The sequence below is a fragment of the Macaca mulatta genome, chromosome 16 (assembly GCF_049350105.2).
Source record: "Macaca mulatta isolate MMU2019108-1 chromosome 16, T2T-MMU8v2.0, whole genome shotgun sequence".
Lineage (NCBI taxonomy): Eukaryota > Metazoa > Chordata > Mammalia > Primates > Cercopithecidae > Macaca > Macaca mulatta.
Genome location: NC_133421.1, coordinates 65931986 through 65947500, shown reverse-complemented (window position 1 = coordinate 65947500; position 15515 = coordinate 65931986). Strand labels below are relative to the sequence as shown.

Here is a 15515-nt window from a genome sequence, read left to right as displayed (position 1 = left end):
TGTTCCAGGGCCTGGAGATTGAGCTGCAGTCCCAGCTCAGCATGGTATGAAGGACCCGGTACAGCAGCAGCCCCCAAGCCACCAGTAATGGCCACCACCCCCTCAACAAGCCACAATCTAGTTCCACCTTTCTTTTCTCAGGATGGGACCAGAGGACTCATGGGACCCATTATATAGACAGAGAAATTAAGCCCTAGAATAGTGGGCTAGCTTTTCTCCATATTGTCTGGCCCGTCAGTACCCCAACTGGGATCAAAATCCAGGCACCTCTCAAAAAGCATGCCCAGAGACCTGGAGGGACAGGAGTGACCACCTCCATTGACTCTTTCTCTCTTTCGCTTGCAGAAAGCATCCCTGGAGAACAGCCTGGAGGAGACCAAAGGCCGCTACTGCATGCAGCTGTCCCAGATCCAGGGACTGATCGGCAGCGTGGAGGAGCAGCTGGCCCAGCTACGTTGTGAGATGGAGCAGCAGAGCCAGGAGTACCAGATCCTGCTGGACGTGAAGACGCGGCTGGAGCAGGAGATCGCCACCTACCGCCGCCTGCTGGAGGGCGAGGACGCCCAGTGAGTCCCAGGCCCCCCAGTTCTGCCTCCCAGACCCTTTAGACCCCCTGTTGCTCTCAGCACAACTGACTGCCCTGCCTTTTCTCTCCCACAGCCTTTCCTCCCAGCACGCATCTGGCCAATCCTATTCTTCCCGCGAGGGTAAGTCTTCTGAGGCTCCCCCGCACTGCAGCCCCTCTGCCTGTTTCCACGGAGTGGGGGCAGAGCCCTTCTCCTCAGAGCTCCCAGCCCTCCCTTCTCCCTGCCCTGGAGTCCGCTCAGCTCTCAGACTCCTTCTCACCTCTTCTTCTCTCTCCCACAGTCTTCACCTCCTCCTCCTCTTCTTCGAGCCGTCAGACCCGGCCCATCCTCAAGGAGCAGGGCTCATCCAGCTTCAGCCAGGGCCAGAGCTCCTCGAACTGAGCTGCCTCCACCACAGCCTCCTGCCCACCAGCTGGCCTCACCTCCTGAAGGCCCGGGTCAGGACCCTGCTCTCATGGCGCCGTTCCCAGCTGTCTCCCCTGCTCCTCCGCTGGTGGTGGGCTAATAAAGCTGACTTTCTGGTTGATGCAAACCTGTGTGATCTCTGTTCTTGAACTGATGGGAGGGGAGTTGCAGGTGCTCTCCAGAAACCTTCTGGAGCCTCACAGCCTGAGAGATGTGGGAAATGGGACACATCTCAGAAGATCTTGAAGGGTCTTCCTGGAAGACCTCCATGCTCTGTGGAATTGGGAGGTGGGATGGGGGAGTGTGGGAGTGTCCACACGTGTTGACTGACACCATGGAGGCATGCTACAGAGGTTATTTTATGATATTGTCCTTGCAACTCTGTGAGGTGGGTGTGGTCAGGCCCATTTTGGAACTGACAACCCTCAGAATTAAGAGAGTTTCAGTAACTTGCATAAAATCATGCAGATCATGGCTGGAGCTCAAACTCAGTCCTGTCTGTCTGCAAAGTCCATGCCTTTAACACTACTCTATCTTTTTAGGTATTTCAACCCAAAGACTCCCACACTTGAATCTTAACTCTACCCATGGGCTCCTCCACACCTGCACACAGTTTTTACGTTGGAGGGTGGAAGGGAGTGCTTTCTGCCTTGAGAACGGTGTCCTTGTCAGACCTGAAATCCTCCTTCTCCCAGCCTGCTTCTCCTCACACCCCGACAACTCCTCCTTCCTCATTCCCTTCAGCTGGTGAATTGCATGCTGATGAGCACCCTAGGAAACACCTGCTGCCCCATGGCCGCTGCCATGTTCAGATCTTCTTCCTCTCTCCCTAGACCTGGGCACAGCCTAACTGGGTCCCCTTGAGAGTCAGTCTCATCCACATTCAATTTCTGCTGAATGATTTCCACCAGAATATGGTCAAGATCAAGAACAAGGGTGAGATCAGGACTCCCCTGCTTAACAGCCCATAATGGATCCCATTTCCCTCCAGCACTCAGCCTTCAGTCTAAACCCAGCTTGGTGTCCTCCTGCCCCTCCCAGGTCTAAACCCCTGAGTCACCCTACCTGACTGAGATATGGCCCATACCTCTCAGTTGGCGTTCCTTCTTCCTGGATATCTTCCATATTTTAAATACTTAAATTAAAAAAAGTTATGTATGCACAACATCATAAGACTTTTTTTTTTTTTTTTTTTGAGACAGAGTCTCTCTCTGTCGCCCAGGTGGAAGTGCAGTGGCGCCATCTCAGCTCACTGCAAGCTCTACCTCCCGGGTTCACGCCATTCTCCTGCCTCAGCCTCCCGAGTAGCTGGGACTACAGGCGCCCGTCATCATGCCTGGCTAATTTTTTTGTTTTTTGTATTTTTAGTAGAGATGGGGTTTCACCATGTTAGCCAGGATGGTTTCGATCTCCTGACTTTGTGATCTGCCTGTCTCGGCCTCCCAAAGTGCTGGGATTACAGATGTGAGCCACCGCACCCGGCCAAGGCTTTTTAAAAAATTATATTTTAAGTTCTAGGGTACATGTGCACAACATGCAGGTTTGTTACATAGGTATACATGTGCCATATTGGTTTGCCGCACCCATCAACTCATCGTTTACATTAGGTATTTCTCCTAATGCTATCCCTCCCCCAGTCCCCACCCCGCAACAGGCCCCAGTGTGTGATGTTCCCCACCCTGTGCCCATGTGTTCTCATTGTTCAATTCCCACCTATGAGTGAGAACATGCGGTGTGTGGTTTTTCTGTCCTTGTGATAGTTTGCTTAGAATGATGGTTTCCAGCTTCATCCATGTCCCCGCAAAGGACATGAACTTATCCTTTTTTATGGCTGCATAGTATTCCATGGTGTATATGTGCCACATTTTCTTAACCCAGTCTATCATTGATGGACATTTGGGTTGGTTTCAAGTCTTTGCTATTATGAGTAAGACTTTTTTTTTTTTTTTTTTTTAAATGAAAAAGCCATCCCCAGGCTGGATACCACAGCTCTGTTCCTGTCTCCCCCTTTCAACTTCAGCTGTTTCTTTTGGGATTTGTCTCCTTACTTCTAAATAACAACAGGCTTTACCCTGTTATTGCTTGATTTTTCTGTTTAGTTTTTATTCGCTTGACTTCTGGCTGTGAAGGACGAGGATGTAGATGTGTTAGACAGCATTGCCCTCCCCACTTCTTTTTTAAATCCCTTCTTCCCACCTTCTCAATATATTCATATTTTTGTTAGATAAATGTTTACATTATTATGACTATTTAAATGTTATTCATAATCATACCATATATTATACTATATTACATTTTATGTTATATTAAATTTATATTAAATTTATATTAAATTTAATATTTAAATTTGTTATATTAAATTTATATTAAATGTTATATTAAATTTATATTAAATGTTATATTAAATGTTATATTAAATTTATATTAAATGTTATATTAAATTTATATTAAATTTCCTTGGAATAAATATCTCTTTTTCAATTTGCCTAAGCTTTCTTTTTTTTTTTTGAGACAGAGTCTCGCTCTATCGCCCAGGCTGGAGTGCAGTGTTGCGATCTCGGCTCACTGCCAGCTCCGCCTCCTGGATTCAAACCATTCCCCTGCCTCAGCCTCCTGAGTAGCTGGGACTACAGGCACCCGCCACCGTGCCCGGCTAATTTTTTGTATTTTTAGTAGAGACGGGGTTTCACTGCGGTCTCGATCTCCTGACCTTGTGATCCGCCCGCCTTGGCCTCCCAAAGTGCTCGGATTACAGTCGTGAGCCACCATGCCCAGCAATTTGCCTAAGCTTTCTATGTATTGATCATTAATTTGTTTTGTGATTCACCGCTGGAAGTATAAATCTCCCCAATATTTTAGAACCCTGGGTGTTCCATCAGTTTCATCTTCATGAAGATGTGTCTCCTAGAGCCTTCTGTCCTGCTCTTGTCTGTTTTGGATGCTGTATGGGTCTCCCGCCCAGCTGTGATCCTGGAATCTCTCTTCACTATCATCCTGAAATTCCTTCTTTTTCCTGTGTTGCATTCATTGTTTTCTGGATCCAATATCTTCCTCCTTCCTGTTTTTATTTTTCTGTTCATTTTAGTGAAGCACATCCTCAAGTAGTTTCCTGGGAAGGGAGTTATCGGGGTTAAATTTTTTGAGACCATTTGTGTCAAAAAGATCTTTAGTTTACCCTCACTCTTGATGATAGTTTGGCTGGGTATGGAATTCTAGCTTGGAAATCATTTGCCCTCAGCATTTGAAGGTCCAGTTTCACTGTTTCTTGACTTCGGGTATTGCTTTTGAGAAGTCTTATGCCATATTGATTCTAGATCATTTCTTATTATCCTATTCCCACTCTCCTCCCTAGAAGCTTTTCAGTTCTTCTCTTTCTCTCCAGCAGGCTGAAATACCATGTGTTCAACTGATGCAGCTGTGACTTCATCCACTGGCTGGACACTAGCAGAAACTTCCAATGTGGGAGCTCATCTTGTTCAATTCTGGCCAATTTTCGTGTTTCATGATTTCCTCCCTCTATTTTCTCTCTTTCTGGAATGGCTCTTTTTCCTATGTATTCTGTTTTATTTTCCATCTTGTCTTTTTTTGTTGTTGTTGTTGTTGTTGCCGTTTTCTGAGAAATTTCTTTAACTTTGACCTCTAACTCCATTATTCAGAGTTTTAAAAAATCTGCTGTATTTGGCTGGGCACAGCAACTCATGCCTGTAATTCCAGCACTTTGGGAGGCCTAGGTGGGTGGATTGCTTGAGTCCAGGAGTTCGAGACCAGCCTGGGCAACATGGTGAAACCCTTTCTCTACAAAATATATAAAAATTAGCTGGATGTGGTGGCCTGTGCCTGTAGTTCCAGCTGGTAGGGAGGCTGAGGTGGGAGGATCACTTGAGCCTGGGAAGTCGAGGCTGCAGTGAGCTGACATCACACCATCGCATTCTAGCCTGGGCAACAGAGTGAGATCCTGTCTTAAAAACAACAGCAATCTTTTATATTTTTCATATCTCATAGCTCTCCACGTTTTTTCAACAGTATCTTGTTCTTGTTTCAAGATGCAATTGTTTCTCTGATCTCTTTGAGCCTATTAGTCCTGGCTCCAGCAATGCTTCTATTTCTGTCATCGGCTCAGTTTCCTCAGTTCCTTTCTTCTTGTTTCTCTTGCCTCCATCTTTCAAGCCAAAGGCTTTTCTCAGATGTCTAGTGGTCCTTGGTAGTCATTCATATTTAAGAGTAAGTCACTGAGAAACTGACTGGAATACGTGTATATGTGTGCGGATAGCCTGGGAGCTTGCCACTGGTAGGTCTCCGTATAGAGTAATTGGTGTAGAATAAGCTGTTTCACTGGGGGACAGTTATCTGTAGGACTTTTCTTGGGTAGGGTCTTCCTCAGAAGGAATACCTCTAATTTCCTGTCTGGATTGTAAAAGCTACCAGCTTTCTGGAAGCTGAGAGTGGAAAGGGGGCAGAGAAGGTCAGTCTCAGCTACTCTGCTACTAATTGATTTCAGTTTATTGGCCCTGCTTGGTGTCTCAGGATTCAGAGTCCCTCTGGGGAAATTCTCCAGTATAAACATCTAGTTTCTCCTGGAGTAATCGTGTAGTGGTTGGGATCAGACCAGGAGGGGAGAGAGGAGCTATAGGGGCTTCTCTGATTTTTTTTTTTTTTTTCTGAGATGGAGTCTCACTCTGTCACCCAGGCTGGAGTGCAGCGGCACCATCTCGGCTCACTGCAAGCTCCACCTCCCAGGTTCAAGCCATTCTCCTGCCTCAGTCACCTGAGTAGCTGGGACTACAGGCGCCCGCCACCACGCCCAGCTAATTTTTTGTATTTTTAGTAGAGGGGGAGTTTCACCGTGTTAGCCAGGACAGTCTCGATCTCCTGACCTCGTGATCGGCCCACCTCAGTCTCCCAAAGTGCTGGGATTACAGGCGTGAGCCACCGTGCCTGGCCGCTTCTCTGCTTTTTACACATATCTCTAGCTCACCCTCCCATTTCTGGTTCACTTGTTCCTCACCGTTGGAGGTACCTGGTGCCCCCCATTCCAGAGACTTTCCAAAGTTCTTAAAAAGTCAGAGTTAAAAAGTTCCAGAGTATAAATATGCTTTGCTTCTTGGCTTCTCTCTGGGCAAGCGCTGGGCTTTCTGTCTTTGTTTTCCAGATTCCAAAATTTGATTGCTATAATCTGCTCTCCTGATCTCTTTGACCCCATGGATTTTATCCATTTACAGTAATTTTAGTAGTGTTTAGGAGATGAAGATAAACTGCATGCTTAACCTGAGTTTAATCTGAAGTCTCTGCTTCACAAAACAAAACCATATTCATCTTTCAAGGTTGCTGAGCCCGATTCATTACTCTATAATGCACAATCATTGTTGGTTGTTCAGCAAATGTGTCTGCCTTTTTCTGGTCACCCTGTCTCCCAAGCCCTAGGGTGAGCCTATGACTCAGAGTGAACCCCAAATCTCGATACCAAAGGTAACCACTGATAGCATTTTTACAAGTTTCTTTCTCTCTCTTTCTATACATAGTCATGCACCATATAACAACATGTTGTTTTTCAGTGATGGATGGTAAATATATACAAGAGTGGTCCCATAAGATTATAATACTGTATTTTTACTGTACTTTTTCTGTGTTTACATAGGTTTAGATACACAAATACTAACCACTGAGTTACAATTGCCTATAGTATTCAGCACAGGAACCTGCTGTTCACGTTTATAGCCTAGGAACAATAGGCTATATCATCTAGCCTTGGCGTGAAGTAGGTTATACCATGTAGGTCTATGTAAGTCCACTGTATGGTGTTCACACAATGACAAAATTATTTAATAATGCATTTCTCAGAATGTATTCCTGTTAAGTAATCTGTGATTGTGTATACATATACACACATTTTTACACATATACATATATGTATAAATAAAATACATTTATGCATATATATTTATGTACTTATACATATATAAGTATAAATGAAGTAAACATATCTTACCAGCTATAATTACAACGACAATTGCACTAAATGTCTCTACCATTTTGCATTCTCTCTTTTTTTTTTTTGAGACAGAGTCTCACTCTGTCGCCCGGGCTGGAGTGCAGTGTCACGATCTCAGCTCACTGCAACCTCTGCTGCCCGAGTTCAAGCAATTCCCATGCCTCAGCTCCCACGAATATTTTTGATTATTTCCTTAGGCTAGATTCCTAGATGTATACTAGATGAGAAGATACAGATGTTTTAAGGTTCTCGATTTGTATGGCCAAATTGATTTAAAGAGAAGTTGTGCCAATTTGCATATCTTGCCGGTAGGTGCCTATTTCAAAACATGCTCATCAACTTTGAGTATTATCTTTGGAAACCTCTTTGGTAAATTGATCCATCTGATTGTTTTAAAGATGGTGTTGTGGAAGGGCCCTTACACAGAGACATAGTCCGGGCCTGGGCTACTAAACAACTCCCGGGCTGGCACACGCGTTCATGAGTTGTCCATTAAAGATGTCAGAACAGAGGATGCAGAATACCCTCCAACTGGGCATGGGGTGCTATTTTGTTTTATTTTACCTTTTTATTTATTTACTTATTTTTTGGGACAGAGTCTCACTGTCACCCAGGCTGGAATGCAGTGGTGCGATCTCGGCTCACGGCCACCTCTGCCTCCCAGGTTCAAGCGATTCTCATGCCTCAGCCTCCCGAGTAGCTGGGACTACAGGTGTGCGCCACCACAGTCAACTAGTTTTTTTTTAAATTTTTTTTATTTTAAGTAGAGACAGAGTTTCACCATGTTGGCCAGGCTGGTCTCAAACTCCTGGCCTCAAGTGATCTGCCTGCCTTGGCCTCCCAGAGTGCTGGGATTACAGGTGTAAGCCACTGCGTCCAGCCTGGGCATGGGTGCTATTTTAAGGAAGTTGTACCTGTGCCTTCAGAGTGCCTAACCCCCAGGAGCAGATCCTTGGAAAACTCAACATGAAAGGCCTCTCCCTGACAGATGCAGAAATTCAGGTTTACAGTAGTTAAAGGAAAAAAAAAAAACTTTCTTGGGGTCTCACAGTCACTTAGCAAAACTCCAGGAGAGCACGAATCACGTATCTCTTGTTCATACTGTTATCTCGTAGAAACAAATCATGAGTCCCTTTTAAACAGAAGGACGATATTGTTCAGAAAGATGAGTTTTTCCCTTCAATAAGGGAACCAGAATTTCCATCTGGAAATGGCTTGCTGCCTGGATTTCTCAAACTAAGATTCAAGTCCCAAATCAGACTGCCTTCTGCTCTTGCCTGGTCTTTCCCACTTCCTAAGATCCTGGCACCTGAGGTGAGAAGGTTGAGTACTCCCAGTGTTCCTTGAAACTTGTCTAATTTGAACGCACCTTCAGATTCCTTATACTTGACTTACTGTCAAAGTTTGGGAAATATTGTTTTAGATAACTGCATGAGGTGCAAAAACAATGACTAGAGTGAGAATTAATGGCAGCCCATAAAGGGCATCTGCTGATGTAAATGAATGAGTGGTATGCTTGTAAAGCTCTGCTTTCTTTGGGTCCATTGTTTCTGAGAGCTGTAACAAGCTCAGGGGCCCTCCTAGTGTATGAGATAAGCAATTTCTTATGCTTGTCTTCTCACTGCTGTAGCTTGTTGTTTAAGACCTGTCTGCTCCCCGAAGCGTAAACAGTAACGAAACTCTTGTTTTGCTAGTCACCAACAGCCCCTAGATGGTACCCAGCCCGCAAGGGACACTCAGTAAAGACTTGTGGAGTCAGGCTGTGGAGGTTTGGTTTAGAAGTCTCTGCTCTTTCAGGGCTCCACAGAACTTTCTCAGAAGAGAATTTCTTGAGGGCAGGCTTCTCCGGGTTCCATGTGCCTCTCATTGTGTTGGTACAGGTTGGTCTCCATGGATAGGTATTGACAAGCTGGTATGGACATGAAAGCAAATATCTTCTTGAGCCCTGGAGGGATGGCGCCCCATCTACAGAACTGAGGCACGAGGCAGTGGAGCTCCTTAGCTGGCCTTTCCTCTGATGTGCTGTCTGCATCCTGGAATCCCCAACAGTCCAAGACCCCTGAAGGGCTTTGAGCAGATCAGGGGGTGTTAAAGCAATAGTAGCAGCTATTCAGGAGACGCAGTTTCTGACGTCACCCCTTGTTAACACACTGTTAATTGCAAGGGTCCCTCCTTCTCCTACCACGATAGGATTGTTACACGTAAAATACATGAGTTGGCCGGGTGCAGTGGCTCACGCCTGTAATCCCAGCACTTTGGGAGGCCAAGGAGGGAGGATCACCTGAGGTCAGGAGTTTGGGAGCAGTCTGGCCAACATGGTGAAACCCCATCTCTACCAAAAAATACAAAAATTAGCCAGGTGTGGTGGCGCGTGCCTGTAGTCCCGCTACTTGGGTGGCTGAGGTGGGAGAATCGCTTGAATCCAGGAGGTGGAGGTTGCAGTGAGCCGAGAGTGCACCACCACACTCCAGCCTGGGTGACAGAGTGAGACCCTGTCTCAAACAACAACAACAACAACAACAACAACAAAAAACAACAAAAAAAATCCCATACGTCTCTAGCTTTTATCTACCGCATGAATAGTGTGATGAAATAAAAGGAAATATAGAAAATGAAAACATTCATCCATTGTTCTGTCACCAGAGCTTTTATTCTCCCAGGTTCTTTTCTGGCTTTGTTATATGTGATTATACAGCAAAGATGATTTTCAGATTGTTTAAGGGGCTTCACTTAATGTTAAATTAATAGAAAGACCAGTATAAAAAGGCATATGTGCAAAGATATTTACTGCTGTTTATTTGTAGTGACAGAAGATAAAACACATTTTTTAAAATTGATAGTGGGCAGGTGGAATAAAGAATGGTCCACTCCTGCCCTGGAGTATTAAGCAGCCATTATAGTCAATAAATTGGAGCTATTTATTGGATGGCAAGGAGGGATTCCCCCAGGGATTGGCGAGAGAGAAATGTGGAATGCAGAAACGTACATGTAGGATATTGATTTCACTTGTGTGAAATAAACAGCCAATCCTTCATCTCTCATTTATGTAAATGCATGTACATGTGGCTGTGAGATTATATAAGCACCAACGATATGAAAAGATACATACGGAGTTATTAACATAGATTACCGTGGGGTGGGGCTGAAGGCTGATGTGGGTGGCAGTGGTTGAGGGGAAAAGAGGAGCCAAGAAAAACAGGAAAGGAACAAAAAGAATGCACACATTTTAATATATATGCATAAAATTGTGTGTGTGTATATGAATAAAGAAACTAAACAACAATTTAAGAACCAAAGAATCAATTAATTTGTTGAATACCACATCAACTTCCTAATTAGAAACAGATTGCGTGCACTAATATTCTGGCCTGTCAATTTTATGTGATCATAAAATAGATTTAAAATTTACTTTATGCTTAGATAATAATATAACTATACAAATTGAAACTGACAACCAAAAGAAAACATTTTTAAAAAAGGTTAGATCACAGTCCTTTGCAGCGGGTCATGTCAAATAGCTCGGGGGAGGGCAGAAGTTAATCTGAGGCTGAACTTCCAGCGTGAACTTGGAGGGATCCTCCACCCGCCCCTAGTCTCTGTGACTTTCAGTTTCCTCGTCCGTACATTTAGGGTATCAGTATTTACCTGAAGGAGTTTGAGGAATAAAGGAGATAAAGGGTGGATAAAACACACAGTATGTACCCAAAAAACATTTTTTTTGTTCCTTCCCTCTCTCGTTTGACAATTTTTAATGTTGCCCAACCGGGTATTGCCTGATGCGATTCTGGCAGCAAGGCTGCAGACAGGCAGCTGTGTTCTGCTTCCTAAAGCTGAGCTGGAGAAAACGCCTCCTCCCTTCCTGCTCCCTGCAAGGCCTCCTCGCTATCTCCACGCACCTGACTCATCCCATTTTACAGGTGAGGAAATTGAGGCTCAGGGAGTCTGAGCGACTTACTCAAGGATGCATGACTAGTAGGTGGGGTGTCAGAATGCCCCGCACCCCCAACCCTGTGCCGCCTCTGCATAGATCTTCCCTGGTGAGCAGATCCCTGGTCTCGTTTGACTTGATCAGGCTTGCAGAGAAGGTGGGTGCTAGCAGTAGGTCAGTGAATTCAGTCCAAGTCCACTTACAGGCTGCTCTGGGCCAGGCATTGTGCTGGGAAGGTGGGGGCAGGGTGGGGATACAGTGATAAGTCAGGAGCCACCTTGGCCTTAAATAAGATACTTACTTATAGCACCTACACAGGCAATGGTGCTTTTTGTCCTCCTTCTCCTAGAGGTGCCTTTGGTGTGTGAGGGGATGGGCAGTGCCCCTCCTGGCTGAGCTCTTTCTCAATAGCTGGGCCTTGGCTGATGCCTCCTCTCTCCCTCCTCCTCTTCTATGTAAGGGGGTGGGGACTGGGCTGTGGACCTACAGAGGCTTAAACAGTGGCTGCCCTATCTGCCCACATGGCCACAAGAATTGCAGCCTTAGTGAGTTCTCTACAGTGAGAATAACCATCCCCCACCCACCCCCAGGAGCAGATCTGCCTGGGCTTGAACCCAGTCCCATTTCCCCCCTGCCTTAGTGTTGCTCTGAGGATTAGAAGACATGATGAAGTTAAGATCTGGCCCCTGGTAAGTCTTCAATACAAGTTAACCTTTGGTGGAATGAGACTGTAAGAGCATATGTTTTACCCCTAAGCTGGCTCAAGGGGATGACTGCCTAAACTGGTTCTGTTCTGTTCTACAGAACAACAAGAGACTTGACTCAGGGGTTTCACTGTCATACTTACCTTCTCTAACACCACCAGCACCACCACCACCACCCTCATCATCACCACTCCCACCATCATGACCACCACCACCATCACCACCATAATCATCACTATCATTACCACCACCACCACCAATACCCCCCCACCACCATCACCACCATCATTACCCCCAACACCACCACCACCATCACCACCACCAACATCCCCACCATCACCATCACCACCCCCACAATCACTACCATCACCACCATCACCACCATAATCATCACTATCATTACCACCACCACCACCAATACCCCCCCACCACCATCACCACCATCATTACCCCTGTCACCACCACCACCACCACCACCATCCCCACCATCACCATCACCATCCCCACAACCACTACCATCACCACCACAATTACCATTACCACCATCACTACCATCACCACCATCATTACCACTACCATCACCACCATAATCACTGCCATCATTACCATCATCACCACCAACCCTACCACCACCACCATCATCACCACCATTACCACTACCACCATCCCTACCATCACCACCACAATCACCACCACCACCACCAATGCCATAATTACCATAATTACCACCATCACCACCGCCACCACCACCACCACCAGCACCATCACCACCATTCCCACTGCCACCATCCCTACCATCACCACCACAATCACCACCACTAAACCAATACCCCCCCACCACCACCACCAACACCCCCACCACCGAAATCACCACCCCCACCATCCTTGCCACCATTAACACTACCACCATCACCACCCCCCACCACCATCACCCCTACCCCCACCCACCACCACCATCATTACCACCATTATCACTGCCACCATCCCTACCATGACCACCACAATCACCACCATCATTACCACCATCACCACCTCCATTACCACCATCACCACCACCACCACCACCACCGCTACCTCTAGTACCTCCAACACCCCCAGCACCATCACTTCCATTCCCCCAATCACTCCTCTAGTTCTTTGAAGGGGGTGTTGTCCATATGGGTTAAGTTAGATGGGAGCAAACAAAGTCTTGGGACACACAGACATCACTCAAGCTGGGACAGTCAAAGGACATGCACACTGAGTGCTGCAGTAGAAGAGTCCTCGCTAGATGCTGACAGAGAGAACAACCAACAGAACACTGATGAGATAATTGAGATAATGAGGTAGCACAGACTTGGATCCCCCCATGGGGCTCCCTGGGAGGCAGACAGTGCCTGGTCTGCCTTGTGAAGGCTGGACAGCCTCTGAGTGCTGCCTCTGCTCCTGTCACTTAGGCTGTCTCCCTGACTGTGGGGGCCCACCAACTCTTCTTTCCGTTCCCTCACCAATATCCTCCCCCAATCTGGTTTTCCCTCTTTCACTTTGTTTTATCCAGAAGCAGAGTTGCTTTGCTTTCCCTTTGTCCCTCCTAGTCTCTTGCTTATGGCCTAAACCTCGAGGCTCATTGGCACACTGGAGCTGGCTCATGCTGACTTTTGAGAGTCAGATATTAAAATTTTAGGAATTTTGCAAGGTGATTGTTAAATATGGCTCTCATCAACGATTAAATTATATGAACTTAAAATTAAGTGAATTATATTGAGAACAAAGGTAATGCATACTGAAAACTCATTCCTTCCAAATTATTTTACTACATTGTACTAATATCTGTGCTCTTGATGCTACTTATGACCATTTTATCTATATGGGGGACATAGTATAAGGCAGTGAGCTACTGCAGGTCTCTTCCCAACCCTGTGTTAAGTGACTCCCTGTTGGTTGCTTGAAATTGGCCACAGTGGGGGTATTTACAACACGAAAAAGAAAACATTATAAATTGGGGCTTGATTTATTGTTTTATTGATTATTATTATTATTTTTTTAAGATGGGGTCTCTCTGTACCACCCAGGCTGGAGTGCAGTGCTGTGGTCATGGCTCACCGAAGCTTTGACTTGCTGCGGCTTAAGCAATCCTTCCACCTCAGTCTTCCGAGCTGCTGGGACTACTGGTGCATGCCACCATGCCTGGCTAATTATTTAATTTAATTTTTTTTTTTTGTAGAGATGGCATTTCGTTATGTTGCCCAGGCTTGTCTTGAACTCCTGGGCTCAAGTGATCCTCCTGCCTCAGCCTCCCAAAGCCCTGGAATTACAGGTGTGAGCCACCATGCCCAGTCTCTTTTAGAAGCTAATTCAAGCTGAGTTTCTGTTGCTTGCAACCAAAATGTGCCCATCAATATATCCTGTTACCTAATTCTTGATTTATTTTTATTCTATCCTTGCTGGATATTTTTAGTTTTATTATAAATGTGTCTTTTATCGCAAGCCATCCATGCCCTCTTCTGGAACTGGGAGACAGAAATGGTCATTTTTTTGCAGATATTGCACTGACAGCCAGGATGGCCTCATTGGAACCTCAGAGGCTGGTTCCCCATTCCACAGAATGTGAGCCCTGCTGGAAGCTCCCAGGCCTTCTCCCCTCACACCTAAACCATTCACTGACTCTTCCTCATCAGTTTCCAGGCCTGCCCTGTTCCCACAGCCTCCACCCTGACCAGGGCCTTGCAGACTCATCAGCCCATCACCTGGCCGGCTGACCTCAGCAGTTCCTGGCTCCTGCAACAGGAGCTCCAGTAACATCCTGGACTCTTCGTTGTTCTCTGCCTCAAGGTCTTTGGCTGAACCTTGACAGCTGTTCTCCATTTGTACCCCACACCCCCTTTGGTCCAACTCCAGGGCTTAATTTAAGTGAACTTTTACTAAACATTTCCTCTGTGCCAAGCACCATGCTGGCCACCTGCCCTGACTTACCCACTCCTCTCAATAATCCTGCCAGGCTGAACTGGTGCTACTCCCATTTGAGAGAAAACCAAAGCTTGAACGGCTGCAGCGGCCTGTCCAAGGTCGCATGGCTCGTCAGTGATGGAGCCAAGACCTGAAAGCTGGTCTTTCTGATGGGGGATGCCCTGCTTCTTCCTTGATCCCATGCGGTATCACGTCTGGGGGAGGGAGGTGGGGTGCAAGATGCTGAATCTGTTCCCACATTTCTGACTGTGGGAAATGACTCTTTCTACCCATGAGGCTAGAACTACCCGGCGACCCCTTCCCTTCCTCTTTCCCTTTCCCTCTGTCCTGCCGGCCAGAGCTCAGGACTCCTGACACAGACGTTCCACCTCCCAGGTGCTGACTCTCCCCGCGACTCACCGCTGTATGCTGGAGTTCCCACAGCCACGCCCTCTCCCCACTCCACCCTCCAGGGTTCTTCCTTCTTTCAAAACCTGAGTCAAAGCGCACCCTTTCCAAGAAACCTTCTGTGTGCTAATCCACCCCACCTTGTGGCTCCTGTGCTCCCAGCTCCCCTCAGCCTATGGCACAGAGAAAACTCTGGGCTGTGCAACCTTCCTCCATCAGACTGGACAGCCCACGGGCAAGGGTTGTGTCTCCTGCATCAGACCAGAGTAACGCTGAGGACTGACTATGTGAAAAACACTTTGTGGTCCCCTAAGGCACTATAGAGAGGTATAATCAAGGGTGGGGGCACGGATCACAGAAGCAGTGGGAGGGCTGAGAGATAGGGAGAAAGCCAGTGACCTGAGCTGATGGGGTGGGACTTCCTGGGAGAGGAGAGGTCTGAGCCAACAACATCCCTTACCTGGATGTTTTTGCTTTACCTGGCAATTTGCCTTACCTGGCAAATTCTCCCTGCTTGTCCCCCACACCATGGCAAAGTATGTTCTGCATGGACACCAGGGTGGCCTTTG

General features: G+C 46.5%; 1 protein-coding gene across 2 annotated transcripts in view; it reads left to right on the top strand.

Annotated features, from left to right (window-relative positions):
- Positions 1-1119, top strand: part of KRT16 (keratin 16) — a 3374-nt gene extending 2255 nt beyond the window's left edge. For both annotated transcript variants that reach the window (XM_077971787.1, XM_015119649.3), the window contains 4 exons: positions 1-44; positions 346-566; positions 661-707; positions 868-1119. The exon at positions 1-44 is cut by the window's left edge and continues 82 nt beyond it. In XM_077971787.1, coding sequence (XP_077827913.1) covers positions 1-44; positions 346-566; positions 661-707; positions 868-968 — 413 coding nt within the window. In that variant the 3' untranslated portion in view covers positions 969-1119. The remainder of the gene's footprint in view (positions 45-345; positions 567-660; positions 708-867) is intronic.
- Positions 1120-15515: the final 14396 nt, after the last annotated feature.